The sequence below is a fragment of the Poecilia mexicana genome, unplaced genomic scaffold (genome assembly GCF_051168715.1).
Source record: "Poecilia mexicana isolate PSO_F unplaced genomic scaffold, ASM5116871v1 scaffold_1, whole genome shotgun sequence".
In the NCBI taxonomy this organism is placed as follows: Eukaryota; Metazoa; Chordata; class Actinopteri; order Cyprinodontiformes; family Poeciliidae; genus Poecilia; species Poecilia mexicana.
The window spans coordinates 21,662,589-21,679,540 of record NW_028263370.1 but is presented as its reverse complement, the minus strand read 5'-3'; the positions used below and the strand labels follow the sequence as shown (position 1 = coordinate 21,679,540).

At 37.9% G+C, this 16,952-nt stretch overlaps 1 protein-coding gene across 4 annotated transcripts in view; it reads right to left on the bottom strand.

Moving 5' to 3' along the window:
* inpp4b (inositol polyphosphate-4-phosphatase type II B) overlaps positions 1-16,952 on the bottom strand; it is a 188,130-nt gene that overhangs the window by 41,794 nt on the left and 129,384 nt on the right. For all 4 annotated transcript variants that reach the window (XM_088006342.1, XM_088006333.1, XM_088006335.1 and 1 more), the window contains 2 exons: positions 10,173-10,274; positions 5,343-5,451 (listed from right to left, as the gene is read on the bottom strand). In XM_088006342.1, the coding sequence (XP_087862468.1) occupies positions 5,343-5,451; positions 10,173-10,274 (211 nt within the window). The remainder of the gene's footprint in view (positions 1-5,342; positions 5,452-10,172; positions 10,275-16,952) is intronic.

Below are 16,952 nucleotides of genomic sequence, written 5' to 3'. Positions count from 1 at the left end.
ACTGATCAGTAGGTTTGTCTAGAAATAGTACTAAGAGAGAGCAAAGCACTGGGCCCAGTGGCCTAATTAAGCAAGTATACATGGCACATGGTTAATTAATAGTGGAGAGGAAATTAATGAAAAGCCAGCGGCCTCCTGCTGATAGCTAGCAGGAATTAAAATGCAGCTACGTCAGCAGAATTCCCTGCAACCTTTTACATGACGGTCAAAGTCTTCTCTGCCATTTTTTTAATAGCTCACTTTAATCAGGGTTTATATATATACCAGCCCACTTCCAGGAGGTAAAAACACACGGCTACCTTCAGATGCAACCCCAAGGATCTGATCTCCGTCCAAATCAGTTTAACTGTCAACCCTCGTTAGTTCCTGAATCTCTGATCTCATCGCCATCCGTTAGAAAAAAAAGCCAAAGCTGTCCTCAATGATGCAGAAAAAGACAAACCATGATCTGAGACCAGAGAAGCCTCAGGGCTTCTGCCAGCTACCTTCTCCTTCAGTCGCCGGCGCCTGGATGTGGTTGACTCAAGAGCAGGCCATGAACTACAAGCTGCTGTCCATCAACTTGAGGTCCCAGCCGCTGCCAACGGCCTGGCCCTTTTTTCCTCACAGACGGAGAATCCTGGGAGAAAGTTATTTTGTTGGACAACATGCTGCTCGTCACACTAAATCTGAAATCAGCCCCAGGAGACTGTGTTAAGTTAGGGCTGTGTGGTTTCGACCACTCTCCTTGCCCCAGAAATGCGACATCTGGCTTTGCTGCTTGACAAGATGCCTGGCGAACCAACAAAGCCTCCTTCCTCTCTATCTGTAAAGGAGGACACATTTCAAACAGAAATGTCCTACAGATGACCTACTGCACATCTTAAGTAGATGTGCAGCAAGTCCAGGTTGAAAAAACAATAATTTTCCTAAAATACATCCTTAAGAAAATCTATTGGATCATAGGTAGGGTTGCAAACCAATAATCAACTAATGGTGAATTGTTGATTAATGGTTTGTAAGATTCAAATTAGTTCCAACAGATTAACTAATAACGTCTGATTAGACGGGTCTTTTTTCAACTGTGGCCCTGGACCACGGCACTGAATGCAAACGTCCATTTATTTGATGTGACGTGAACTCAAAGTGCAATTTCTACACTTAGCTTACCAAAGGATTGTGTTTAAAAATAATAATGGATAAATGACTTAAGCCCAAGTCACTCAAGAAAAGCTGAAGAAAAAGCTGGTGGAAAGAAAACAACGTCGGGAAAACTTATATGATCAGAAGAATTGATGTCTGCAGGAATAATTCTCAGTTTCTCAGGGTGGGTTGCAGAACTTTTGATTCTATAACATTATTACATCCCCAACATCTATAATAAAATAATAATTTATGTCTGAGTGTTTGCTAAATGGTTAAGTTTGCTCAGTGTGAAAAAAGTTTGGGGAACTCTTGCTAAGCCCTTTCAATATCGTAGTGCTGCTGCCATCCAGCAGAGGGCGTCGCTGGTCCTCCTTAATCAGAGCTGGATACAGAATTAAAGATGGCGGGCGGATCCCAGAACAGCAGGAAACAGAAATGGTCCAACAGTCCAGTGTGGGTTGAAAAAGGCATTTTGTCCAGTTCTGAATAGAAATATGAACATTCAAAAAGCTCCTGAAGTTCCACCTTAATGGCTCTCGTTGGTGGAGAAGCGTTAAGCTTTCAGCCAAAACTAATTACTGATGTTCTAGGAAGACGATAAAATTCTGCGCTCCTCCTCACTGACAGAACTTTGTATGAACGTCTCTGTTCGTGGAGGATTTAGTGTTTCACATATTTTACTTTCATCTCTTATTTTTTGATTCAGCAACACAATAGTTTGCTGCTTTGTTAAATTTTCTAAATATGTCTAAGTTCAGTAATGTGAGAAAACCACAATCAGTAAGTATTCAACACAGCTGCACAAAATACTGTAAATGTATTGTGCTATTTTTCTAAAATAAAAATCAGCATATTATGACAGCTGTAGCCTTTCATGAGCCTTACATATGAAGATAAAGGCTTTAAGTTTCAATCTGCAGCAATGTTTGAATCTTTTATTTTGAAATAAGATAGGAAGTATCATTTGATGTCATTTGAGATGGCCAGTTGGGAAGTGACAGCTGATTATTAAGGATTTTTCATCCGGTTTATCTGAAACACACTTACCTGCCCCAATATTAAGCTAGAAATGGTTTGCGCGGTTGAATTTTGAGTAAAACTGCAGCAGGGCAAGGAGAGCGCAGCTATTAGATTATCATTCATTATTCTGTGGAGGATCTTACTGGAAAACTGAGACCATCTCTGAGAATCCTAAAGTTTATAGTTTGATTAAGGAAGAAAAAGATAAAAATCCTCTTGCATTTCAAACAAGCATTTAGGGAGTAATGCATGCACTGAAGAAAGATAAAAAGAAAAATGTGCAGCTTTTCTTTTTAAAATTGAGGAATACAGCGGTCAGAGATGGAACATATTACACTCTCGTTCTATTGCCAAGTTTGGCCGGCGCAGGTTGTTAATGGCTCCAGAAAGATCCCATTGTCCCCTCTTCTCCTGTCCACAGAACAAAGATGAATGGCTCTTTTATTACCATCCTGGTAACACATCTGTGCTCAGGTTTTCCTTTTTTCCAGTCCCTTCCCATCTTCTATTTCATGATTTAATATCATATCGAACAGCCGAGTCTCACATCTCACCAATTGTTCATTTTTTAATCAAACATAATTAGAAAAGAGTGTATCTTCAAGACGAGGGGGTAGGCTGGGTGAAGTTTAATTATCCTGGAAATGTATATTTTTGGTAAAACATGCTCAACTTGTGCTGAATCTTCAGGGAATCTCAGATGGAAATCTCCAGACCGATCTGCAGTGACACACAGAGTGGTTTCTTTAAAATGTAGAGCCTGGGTCCACTCCTGTTTCTGACCACATTCCAGGTCAAACATGAACTGCACATGGCACAGCGCAGGTCGCAGCCAGTTAGCCAAGTGGAAAATTGGAAAATTTGAGCTACAGTGAGTCATTAGCTAAATCAAATACGAAACAAAAAGCCCCATCTCCCTGGGGAGTTACCTCTGAAGCCTAATCTCTTACGCAAAGTAAATGATTTCACTTCAGTGGTTTCTCAGAAATATGCTAACCTTATCACTGTTCATGCAGGCAGACAGAACTGGCCATCTTCAGCAAATTCACTTCTTTATTTTTTAATCTGCAAAAGCCCCAAACTATTTTCCCATCAGTTTTTTCCATTTCATGCCCACACTTCACCCCTCTTCATCTTTTCTTTCCCACTCGTTCTGGTGCTGCAAACTCTGTAACTAATTAGGTCTGGCATGGTCTGTAATGACTTTGCACTCTATGGGGAGCAATGATGGAGAGAAAAAAAAATCACCTTTTGCTTCTTTAGGCATCAGTCAAGTGGCCACATACTGACATGCAGCTCCAACCTCCAACCTCTGAACAAATAAAGCAAAAATCTGCAGCATCTCACCGATCTGAGGTTTCGCAACGCAGGCCAGGCTACACCAGAGAGCAATTTCACTCATAACACTGTTACTACAAAAATGGCCTCATAACAGTCTTTGTGAAGCTGTCAGTGTTGCTCTCAGAGGGAATAAGAAAAAAAACAAAACACTCAGCTCTCAGTCGTTTGCTGACAGCAATGATCTGACAACGAAAAATCTTTTTTTCTGTGTTGGTCAGTGAACGAATCGTACCGTTTTCCATACGGCATCATCCACATTTATTGACAGATCTGGTGGAGATGTGTTTATATTTTTAAAATAAATTCAGCTTTTACTGCAGCAGCAAAATATCATATTAGAAAATAGAGAAAAACAAGATAAATAATTAAAAAATCAACAAAGACACTGGTGCCATAGTTATTGGGTACGGCAGAGTGTTAGGGTCATTGTAGGTTAAAGACAAAAAAAGAATGTTTCCAATTCCACAAAAATCTCCTGTATTTACAAGAAAAAATAAAACTAAAAAAAGTTCATGCAGGATTCACTCGACCCTCCTGGGATCTGTGCAGGCAGATTACATTTGTCAGAAAAAACACAAAGTTTGGAAGCTCTACGGTTTAAGTGGTAAGATGAGTATCTGGATGTTTCCCTCAGTGAGTCTGGATGTTGAACTTTAGCTCATCTTCACAGCCACTGAAACTTTTTCACCACATTCGGACAGATGGATCAATGCCAACAGCCTTTTACTTTTCAATCAAGTCAAATACAAATCATAGCAGAAAGTTATTTTACTGCACAGCTCAAACAGACAAAGCTACGGTGTAACGTAAGCTCCGTTCTGATCATGAATCATTAATGATCTGAAAGAAAGTAGTTAGAATAAAATCAGTGATTTAACAATCCAGCTGTCAATGGATTTATTCCTCACTAATATTGGGCTTGACATTTGAAGTGGAAAAAAAAGAAATCGGTGATACCTCATGCTTTTATGTTTTATCAGCACTTATTTTTACTCTCAGTGCCTAAGGTCCGAATTGAACTTGGAAAGAAATCTTTAGTTTTCTGCTCCGTCTTCTTGGAACCAGTCGAAGAAAATCCATGAATCTAAAAGTCTCTCTAAATGTTTTTACGGTTCTTCTTACTGACTTTGAGAAGGAATCATCTGTGCGTAAATGTTTTAACTGGGGAATCTTTTAATTAATTTATTTATGACAGTAAATTTTTTCTGATTTGTTGTGGATGTGCAGTAACCTCTGAGTGCCGCTGCCAGTTTTGGCCAGGATTCTTTTACAAAATAGATTTTTAATCTTAAAAGGGAAGAAATGTGAAACAAAAATTGTATGGATTGCTTGAAGAAAACGTGTCAAAATCTGTCTTGCTGAATACACCAGCTGTTACTGTGAACTTCTGTCATGTTTCTCCAATAATTACAACACAATTTCTCTTCATGAACTCATTTTTTTCTGGCAACCAGCAGTGAGTCCATGTTGTCCGCTGACCTTCATGATCTGTGGCTCCTCGATGAGAAGCTAACGCGGTTGATAAAGCTGAAAAAAGCTTGCCTGGGAAAAGAGCAGGTGGAGGGACATTCTAACTCTCCAAGCCTTTTCCATCAAGCCTGTTGCCTCCGGTCAAATTAACCTGTCAAATCCTGCGGAGCTCAAGTCTAATTTCAACAAGAATTGGAGCTAAGTTACTGGCTCAGACCTCACAAATCAAGTCCATGGGGCAGAAACAAATTTCCTGTCAGTTTTAATTAAGAAGTTAAAATCTGGTTCTTAATAAAAGCCTTTTTCATCAGAATGCTGCTTCAATTAATTCACCCACACTTTCCTTAAATACATCCCTCCTTAAGGGAAATGTTTGTTTTTTTTACCTCTTCTTCTCTGCTTCATATCTGCTCAGGAGACGCTGCAGGCCTCCACACTTAAAGCCCTGGAAGTGGGCTGCTGGAGCACCGACAGTGATAATGTCATACAAAGCATCTGGAAAGAGGGAAAAAATATATTTTAGTTTGCTGAATTTAAAATATGGAGACAGATAACTAAAATGCAGGAGGCTCCTGAGGGGCTTGAAAGAAAAAAAATCATGAATATAGCAGAGAAAATTTCAAATCTAAAGTCAAATTGAATTAAAATGATGAAGAAACACAATTTTAACAGTTTATAACACTTCATAAACATATTTTATTACAACACAACACAGTCGGCACAAGCAGGAAGAATATGATTGAATATGAATCAGTTTTTCACAGTAAATATATTTCTAATGAGTCGGTTCAGATGGCTTTTACAGCAAATACAGATTACAGACAAAATGATTCCCATATTCAAAGAAACCAACACAAACTGCTACATTAACTAAAGTCTTGTGTAATAAAACAGACTGGAGCAGGAAACATCTATTAAAACTCTTATTACATTTTATTTAAGCAAAAAAGTCTAAAATGGCTTTTCAGTGTCGTGGAATACGTTGCTCAGGTGTGAGACACAAGTCTTCAAAACTTGAGGCTTATTTGCACTTTGACCTTCATTGCTTTACATTTTAGTGGAGTTATTATTTTCTTTATCTGAAACAAACTTTGGGTCGTGCTGAAAACTCCACCCTCATTTTATCCTCGTCTTCTTATCAACATTACATTTCTCAAACCTCAACAAGGTTTTGTTTTTCTTCACCAGTGGAGTTTAGTGCTGTGAGCATTCAGAAAGGCCATTGCAGAGGAGTGGATGACTCCTCTGTCAGGTCCAGCTTGTACTGGACCTGGACTGATCTTCTGGACTATCATGACAAGGTGGACTAATGTTTCGAGTTGCACCTGCTCATGGCTGGTTGATAATGAAATTATTTATACACACACATACGTCTCATTTGGGACTAAATCAACTTGTTTCAGCTCAACTTGACATTCTTTTCATGTATCACTTTCCTACTTTCCAAATTGAAGTCAAAAAAGGTAAGAAACAGCATGAATATAACCTTCTGAATCGCATAACTTCACTCTCTCAGAAAGAGAACAAAGGTACTATCAAAGAGAAATAAAGGTATGGCATTATGGCATTATTACAGGACTGGACCTGTATCTCATATATTACCCTCGCTCTCCTACATATTCACAGCTTGGTTTGAGGTCGATTGGTCCCATGTTAGACCAGAAGGACAGCCAATGTCACAGTGCTTCACTCCAATTTGCACATCAGCCTCAAAATTAAATAAACACTTCACAGACAGCCAGGCAGGAACAAAGGTGCTTAGAGCAGGTCTTGTTTTGAATGACTAATGACTGAAGCTGACAATTAAAATCAGAAAAAGCCCGTGGTGTGTGTGCATGTGTGTGTGTGTTTATTTGTTTTTTGGTCATGAATTCAATTTACAAGGACCTCCATTAAGGTTAAAGCAAACTTAAAAAACAGATGAAGAGAAAGAGGCAGGAAATGCTTTGCTTCAATTGAATCCTGCTGGGATTTTCTGTCATATACTTGGTAGAACATGACTGATATATAGTTGTTATTCAACACTGTGTGGACGTTTTAATCCCCTCCATTCCCTGTCTCATTGTTCTTTATATTTTAATCCAAAGAGGCACCGTCTCTCCTAATCTTTGGACTTTGTTGGGCTTATAAACTCATTTTCTGCCTGGTCCCTGACCATACCTGTATTTTGATCATTGTGCATCTAAGATGTATGGAAATGAACAAATGGAGGATAAAAGATTCAGCATGAGAACTATTCAATATCATATAGCAGCAGATTGATAGTTTCTGATAGTTATGTATGGGGAAGAAATACAGCATTGAAGCCGATCATCTACTCTTTGCCCAATTTTCAGCAAACGGCTCTTTGGTGGTAAAATCCAACTTTCTGTGTGTCAAACTGTTATGTTCAGCATTTTAACAGATTCAAGCATAAAATGGGATTAAATCATGTTTTTGTGACAAGCTGCTGATAAAGTCACACAGATAGTTACTGATTAGACCTAAATGACTCAGATCTGGAAGTGGTAATGTGATGGACTAGAAAAAGTAAAAACTCCCAGAGTCTGGGGCTGGATGTGGGAGTTTTTACTGGTTTGGGATTGCTGCTCTTGAATCAATCCAGTGATTGATTAAAGTTAGGAACTGAACTGAAAGACTAGTGCAGTATCTAAGAGAAAACTACAAGTAACTTCAGCAAGATAAGGAAGCTTGTTTTAAGTAAAAAACTCCTTTCACGTTGATGGAAAAGCACTGAAAGCTTGTAGAGTCGGGTCCAGTTTATTTCACCAATAAACTTGGTGACGTTCTTTGGCAATCAGATTAGCATATTTTAAAAAAAGTAAACTAGAAAAGACAGAAAACCTTTTCTGAGGCTTTAAAACGTGGGTGGGCGACATAGACTTTGTAGTATTATTGTGATTATGATAAAAATTATCATTAAGAAAACTGTTCATTAACAGAGATTAGTAAGACAAATAAATCTAAATTCGGTAGCAGTTTATGTGAAGCATAAGACTGACATGATACTGTCACAAACATGACATAACTTATTAACATGAATGTTTATGACTGTTGTCATGAAGAGTCATTTGGTAAATGACACTTTTAATTAAAAGTTGACACTTTTAATGCAACTTTTAATGCAGGTTTACGTTAAAAGAATGACAGTCATAGACATTCATGTAGACTCCTTCATGCTCATGTCAGTCTAATGCAGTCCCCTTCAAATACCCAAAATTCTTGTCACAAGAATTTTTTCATGATAAATAATAAACACTATGATAAATGTCCAATCCAACTTTTAAACTGTTGCCACAGAGGAAAATAAAAGAAAACCACAGCAGACCAACTGAGGACTGAAGCGTTTGCTATTTTACTCGCTGCTTCTTCCACTAGTTGTACCAGTGTTACAGAGGTTTCCTAACTTTTCCAGCAGCAGCAGTGAACCAGCAGGAAGGGGCAACAGAACATCAGGCACAATGAACCAACCTGAGACAGATTTTCAGTTTTTCTTTTTTGTTATCCTTTTCTCAGTTAATCAACAGCCGAACGAGGCGTTAAAAAAGCGAAAAGACAGAGGAGCTTTTGTAAAGAGGAAACTGATTGTGGCCGTCAAAATGAGTGGCTATAATTCACACACAGCAATCTGTGCTGACAACAAAACATCCTCCTGAACAATGCTTTCAGCTCAGCTTTCCCAGACTAATGGTTTTCAGAAATATTTTACAGCTGTGAAAATCCATTCACAGAAAAACAAATGAATTCTCTTCAGAGCTCACAATGTGGCTATTTTTTCTGATTTCCCTTTTCTCGGGGTGATCAATAGACAAAGTGAAAATAAATGGCTTTGCAACACTAAGTAGATTATACATCACTTCTCAAGGAAATGCTTCTCTTTACAAAAGAAAATTGAACAATAGAGTAAATGACATTAGTTAAACAAGAAAACCGAGCAACATTTAAGACCTGGAGCCTGAACTCAACAGTTGCTGCAGGAAGTTTCATTTCTTACCTGGTTGTACATCTCAGGTAACGGCATGAAAAGAAAAAGTGTGCAAACCAACCAGGTTCTTTAGTGAAAAAATAATTGCCTCCTAAACCCAACAATCAGTCATAAATAAGTTAACAGCAACAACTGCCAATAAGAATTTACAAAACCAAATTTCATCCTTAACTTAACATTCTCTAACAATGCTTTCTGTATATGCTTCCTTTCTATAGCTGCTGTAATTTCTAGCACCCTAAAGCTCTGTAATTGGTCCTCTTACTTTTTATTATAATTATTTTTTTACCATGCTTGCAGAAGCATCAAGCCATTTTCATATGTTTGCAAAACAAGTGAAGAGAAATGTGACAAAAATGACTCACTCTTCACAAAACGGTACATTTTTTAAAAATTCACTTTGTAGTTTCACATTACACTGATAATAAATGATCCAACATTGCCCTTTTTTCCTAAGTGCCGTTGTGAGGTCAGCAAAGCCAGCGATGCTGCAGTAAGAGTGGAGTGATCTCACACCACACATTAGCCGAGCACCTCAGCTGAACAGTGAGTTACCTAGAAAATTGGGCCCAAAGAGGCTAATTATCAGCGTGTCCACCAATCAATGAGCCAACTCCTTCAAGGTCAGTTTTGATAAGGTTTTACCATTTGTTTCCCCTCTTTGACAGAGAAACAAAGTCTTAGGCCGATATGATGATTTGATCTGGCTTAACTCATCTTTCATCCCTCAGGTCCTCTCTGGAAGAATGACAGTTAATCCCCATGTTTGTCTTCCCGTCTTCCCATCAATCATCCTGTGTTTAGTTGAAATGGAGCCCGCTCACCGATGGAAGGGAAGCAGTTAATACACAGAGACAGTTCCAGGCCAACAGCGTCCTGCTGCCGAGCATCCGCAAAACAGACAACCTATTATTTCACTCCGCTGAAACGCAAAGGGCTTCATTAGTATTTTGTCTGTTTTTTTTCCAGGCCAAAGTAATTCTCACCTTTCAACCTGAGTTATGGCCTAGAAACAGCCAGCCTGAGTCCTCTGAGTATTTCTGACAGATGGAAAATCGAGCACAGAGAAACAAGAGTGTGACTAGAACCACAGAAGCTTTTCCAACATGCACCTGCTGACATGGAAAAGGCGAGCGATCAAATGCCTCAGCTTTTTTCTCACTGAATTGTCCTTGAAGTATCTGTTAATCACATTCTGAAGAAAGCACACCCAGTCCTAATTAAACAGTACCTGTTTTCTGGGGGCATGTCACTCTCATCCTCTGTGTGTGCAGGTTTATTGGGATGAACTCCAGAGACTTCTGGGCTTTGCAGCAACTCGGCTTGAATGAACCTGAATGAAGAAAAAAGACAAAGTCAAAACCCAGTTGTCCATTTGAAATGAAAACCAGACATTTAAAGACATTCTGAATGAGGAAAAGATGATTTGATTTGTAATCACAGGGCTGAACTTGGACATCATGAAGTCGCCCAAACAATCAACAAACTAACACATCAGACTTTGACATAAAGATATTTTTAGCACAGATGTGAAACATCTATCAATACAGAAAGGGTTAAAAATATTTCTAAGGCTCTGGGACAAACATGGAGAAGTGATGAAACTTCACAGGCCTAATAAACCTCATTCAGAGGGTTGCAGTAAAATCCAAAACAGCATCTAAAGCTGAACCTCATTTGCCTCAGTTAAAGTCAGAGTTCACAAGTCAACAATTAGAAACACAGACTGGAAAAACGTTGTTCATGCTGGAAAACCCCTCAGTGTGTCTGAATTAAAATGATTCTGAAGAAGAGTGGGTCACAATATTCATTATGACTTATTGGCAGCAGATGTTGCTGACAGGAGTGACACAGCCAGTTATTAAGTGTCGGGGCCTGATACGTTTCTCAACGGAGGCTCGTATTATACACACTCACAAGACACACAGTCATGCACACACCTACAGGTAAGACCAATAACCTAAGAGTCATGTTTTTGGAGAGGGAGGAAGCCAGAGTACCCAGAGAACACACACACACACACACACACACACACGCACACAGACACACACGCACACACACACGCACACGCACGCACGCACACACACACACACACACACACACACGGAGAACATGCTAACTCTATGCAATGGGATTAGAACCTTATAAACTGCAAAGCAACAATCTGTGCCCAACTGTGTCGATGTGTATCCCCCAGTTTGACAAACCAGTACAAAAAAACAAAACAGGCATCTTTAGGTTCCCTAAAAATTCTGTTAAAACTTTGACTTGTCCTGTTCCTGTGAACCAAATACTGTGTATTCTCACGTTGTGAGCTGCATTATACTGTTACACCTCTAACATTTTTCACCACAGCAACTACCAAACACCTCTGAATTCATGACAAGCAGCTTCACACGTAATTAACAAATCAAATGCAACATCATATCTGGTGACCAAGCCCCTGAGATAAATTTAAACAGATTCTTTGGAAAGTCTTTTTTTGGTTAGCCTCTTGAGTTTGGAGTCTATTTATGCCTGAATGATTCATATGTCAGAGTTAAGTGCTTGACAAACAGGAATAAAAATAATCTTTCCTCTCAAAATGCTCAGCTGCTGGACTAAAAGGGAGAGAAAAAACCACCAAAGAAAACATTTTATCCAACAAAAACATAAATAAATACCTCAAGTCTCTTGCACAGTTCTGCACATTCAGAGAATCTTCAACTCAGTTCAGAGATCAGGTTTTATCTGTACACTGTTCAACAAAAATAATTATTCTAATATGTAAATATTCAGGCAAAGCCAAGCAATCAGGAAATAAACATGTTCATATCAGAGTTTTAATCCAGTTTTGGATCAAAGGTTTTAATGAAACACACTCATGTAAATCATGTAACAAAAAAACATTTTTAAAAACTGTTGGGATGGAGGAAATAAATTACATAAATATTTCTGGTCATCATGTTAGATAACTCCCACTTGAGATAAAACAAGCAAAACAAAAACAAAAAAAACAGGACATATTTACAGACAAGTACATCCTATCCCGAAAAGGTTTTTGTTTTATTAAAGTGTGAAGTAATTACAGCCTCGGATGAACAACAACACACGACACGTTGCATTGTGTCATTATTTTTTTAAGCAAAGCAACCCAAACCGCAGAAGCAAAAGGTGATATTAGTTATATTTTTGCACAACAAGCTAATTTTGCCAGAGTCATTTTCTGTGTGATATACAAGGCTTTTAATGCAGCTCTTGATAACACTGTAATGTTTTGGTCAGCACAGTTTCTAGAAGCGTATTGCTGTGATAAATAGTGCTGTAATGACTTTCTCTTCAGTCTGCATGTTAGTGAAGATTAAACTTCTGTTGACAAGACTTTTAATCATCTTTCTGAGAGCAAGAGATGAAGTTCACCATCGCAGCAAAGCTTCCTCTGCCTCGTTGTGCTGATAAAGCTCTTCAAATCTGCCAAGATTATTCCATGAAAAAGCTGCATGTTGTTATTTAAACAGCTATGGATATATATGTTAAGGAACTGATTCGATTAAAATTGCCTCACTTCAAAAATTTCTAAACTAATTTATCCTTCAGTTCAGTGGCAGTTTCTCATACAAAAATAATTACTAAATAATTGCATGCATATAGTTATGGTTTTAAGACTGTCATATGATTATTTAAAATGTTCTGGTATTTTAATTAATTTATGATATTTATATACGTTTAGGTGAGTCATACTTGCCTTATGGTTAAGATGGTGTAAAAAGCATATTATTGTTGCTATGGAGACCTGCAGCTGTCCAATAGCAAGCTTAGCTCTCACTGCGCATGCGTGCAGGATAAACTTGATTATTGCTCTGACTGAAGATGTGGACAAATGTAATTACTGTTTCCTTGTAACCATTTCCTGACTCATTAAGATCAGCACATATCTGCCTTGAAGACTTAAGAAAAAATCATAACCACACCGTGATAACAAGTGTGTATGTATAGCAACACTGAGCAAATTAGAGTGTAATTAAATTAGAATATAATGTGCTTCACAAAGTGAGACACTTTTTATAGGTTAACTGCACACATTGATGTTTTTAGGTCTTTATTTCTGTTAGTTTATGGTAATTTTCTGTTTACAGATAATGAAAAAAAAAACATTTAAGATCATAAAATTATATCATACCCATAGAAAATAAACATGTAATACAGAAATGCACACTTGAAAAGTATGTTTTATACATAAAAAGGTGCTTTTAACCTGACAAATGGGCCTCATTGAAACATATATTCTAATTTATTTATATTATGTCTTAGAGCGAGTGAGAAATGTTCAGCGTTGTAATGTAAGACAGTCCATGTGTGTCCAAGTGGTCGTACTTGGAAATGTAATCCTGGCTGTCCTTTTTCTTTTGTTTTGTAATGTATGTTAATGCCGGTCTAACGACTAAAATAACACTTTACAGCTCTTCTACTTGATATAGGCCGTAACTCTCCTTTACGGAAGCTCAACCCAGCTTGCTGTATCCGTTCTGCTCTTAAATCACTCGAGGCAGCGCATCACTATCTGTTAATCAGAGCTGGAATCACGCAGAAACTGTTGTCATGCAATCTTAATGAGTGGATCTGTTACCCGTCTCAGATTTTCACATTGTTTGCCAGGTGGAAAACAAATTTATTTCAATCTGTTTCTGCACAGAATCCACTGACTCACGAAAGCAGAGATGAGATGTCTGAAAAAACAGACCAACATCTGTTTTTTTAAGGTGACAGTCATTGTCATTAATTGGTGAAAACCGTTTGTTTGCTTCTGCTGCTAAAAGAATAATAGATGTAATGAATGTGGTGTGGATTTACATTGTGAACAAAGAGGAATAACAGGTTCAACCAGCCTCTAAGTGCCAGAATACCCAGAGCTTGTGTTTATTTGGCTCTGTGATGGACATAATTATAATTAACTAAAACTTTCAAATATTTTCAAAAAGATTTTTCTGAATGTGTGAAGAAGAAAAGCAACAAATCTTTTCAATATCGTATTGTAATAGGTAAAACAGTAGGTCTACAGCCAACATAAAAATATTTTATCACTGGGGTAAAAAAACAGGTCTTTTTATATTCTTCAGCCTCAGAGCTCCTGTGGATTGTGCATTTGTTTCTGATTTTAGCTGAAAAATCAATAGTCAGTATGGACATTTTTTTCTCTCATCTCTCATCTCTTCAGTTCAGGATGTGAAGAGGGTTTGGATGTACAGCTAGAATTTTTATTCATCATAAATATAGAAGAGATCTCCTTTGTCTTCTCCTTTGTCAAAATGTCAACATAAAAAAGAAAAACATGGAATAAACAGCAGGAGAAACTAAATAAAATGAAGAAATATGCTAGAAAATTTTTAAAACGATGCCTCTTATGACTTTTTAAGCTTTTCAAGAACCTTGATTTTGAATTTTGCTCAACATGCATCTTCTTCCTGCTGAAAAACTCCCACAAACATGCTGCTGCCTTCACAACAAGAAGGAAACTGATGGTGGAGGTGCAGAAACCAAACCTCCCACACATAAAGGGAAATTCCGGAGAACAAGATAAAATCAAGGAAGCATTCTTGTGCAGAAATGATGCTCATGTGGGCAATGTCAGGGCCTGCAAATGTACACATAAAGAGGGAACAGAAGACAGGAAATAGCAGGGGAGTTTGATAAATACTAAAAGTGATGTCGCGTAATAAATGCCTTCACACTGAAAGAGCTTTTTCGTATTTACTACATCCTAGCGCCGACATGTTGCGTGGTTAGTGGAGATCACCATGATGCAAAGGCCACCAGTTCCACCTAAAGGGAACACGATAAATGTTTGTCACCGGATCCTCACTGACCGGATCCTCTCCTCCTCCAACTGTTGTAGTTTAGCTTAGTTATGATCACTGTTTGCACCAATACCTTAATAGAAATAATAAATACATTTGTTCAAAACTTTAAAAAGTATATAAACACATTGTGTAATAAATAAATTATGTGAATTATACAACTAAAATTTTAATTTGGTTCTGGCGTTATGAGTGACATCAGTGGTACTGACAAAAAATGCATCATCAGCCACACAATTTATTTATATGGACAAGAAGAGGGAGAAAATAAATTTGTCTTCTTCCCATTTCTCTTCCAGCTAAAAGCATTCTTGGTTTGTCTAAATATAGAATTATTATATAAAACACAAATTTGCTGACTCAGATAATGTTCTTACTGTGTGTATATTACTGTACATATTTTTGTACAAGTGGTTGGATAGACAAATGCAACATGACATCACAAGCACAAGACCCCTTGCTAGAGGCTAACTTGATTTTAGCTGTCAAACTGTCAACATAACGTGCTAAATCTTAAATGTACGATTGATAAATAAAAGATAAAGGGATGTAATGCTTTATGACAACTAGATAACAAGGTCAGGAAAAAGAAAAATAGCAAAGGAGAGGGAAGTAAGTCAGTTATGCTAGCTTGACTATGACAACCTTAACATGTAGATTTGCTGTGGAATTCAGTGTTTAGTTAAAAAAAAAAACGACCCACACACAAACTCTCTCAGGTGTTTTCATTAGCTAATCTACCACTGCTGTGTCCAAACAATTACTTCTCAATACTCGCAAAATAAACATAAAGCTTGAACACATAATACCGTAATGGACTGAATGTTCTGTTCTGGTGGGAAATGATGCACTAATGGAGCTGTTGCCAGTCAGTCGCTATGGCAACAAAACTGTGTGAAGTGTAGCGGACACAGAGAGTTTTCTACAACAGTTTTTGTGCGTTGTTTTTTTCCTTTGCAATAAGTTAATACCTACATCTCCAGGTTTTATTTTGGTAGCTGAATTGGTCCAACGCAGCAGCGCGGCTATGGACGGCAAGTAAAAAAATTGCCCTGTTGCCCTCCAGCTCTGTGTGCATGCGTAACATTTCTGGATGTAAACAATAATTGCAGTGTGTCTATATATTTGTCTTTATTCCTGTTTTTCCCTACTAAGGGATATAATGTTTTTATTTCTTTAATACGGCACAAAACTAAAGCAATAACTAAGAACATTTATGATTAGATTCTCATCAGGTGGCAAAGATGTGCTCTTTATCGAGAGACTGAATATCTGCAGTACTGACCATCTATTAGCATCTCTCTCATCCTTTAATCTTTCCCTGCCATTTATCTGCACTCAGTCACTTATTTGTACTTATTAAAATACTTCAGAAAACACACTACAGCTGCATTTAAGAAACCATCTGAGCGCAGCTTAAAAAAATAAAAAACAAGAACAAGACCAGACTCCGTAACAATCAGTCCTTAAAAAAATAAAAAATAACAGCTGCTGACACTTGTGGTCTATCGGGTCAGTGTGCGTCTATTTAAGCTTGTTAGGGGTTTCATCATTTGGGTCTTTGTGGTGCTTGGAGCACAGCAGGCTTCCCTATCCGACCCGCAGTTTCCAACATGCTGCAGACCGAGGAGGATTGGACTCACGCTGCGTGAGCAGAGGAATCAGTCTGAAAGGAGCATGAATTGGACAAGTGAGTCATGTCTGACAGCACAGCATTTTTTTTTTCCTTTAACCAATTTATGTCTTCCAAGATTTGGTCAGCTTTCAGCCTGTAAAACAGCGAATGTCAGAGCAGCAGCTCAATCCCTCCAGGCAACAGACTGCACACCTATTTACTTAAGGTGCACAATTTCTAACTCATCTCAGAGCTTTTCCAACAGAAAATATGCCTTACTGTCAGCTCCAGGCCTTAAATGCATAGTATTGGTCTAATTTACCAGCAATTCTGTAAAAGATGTGGAAAAGGTCTTAGAATAAACTAATCAGTTGTTGCACTGGCCTAATCTCTCATCTCTCACAGAAATAACAGTTAAGTGCCAGCACTACAGCTATTGTTACCCCTAACAATCAACCTAAAATAAATGTAACTGAGACATTTAACTTATGGATTCTAACTCCTAATTATTCCTGGATAATTCGACTAGATTGTCTCAGTTTTTTTTCTCTAATATTCAAAA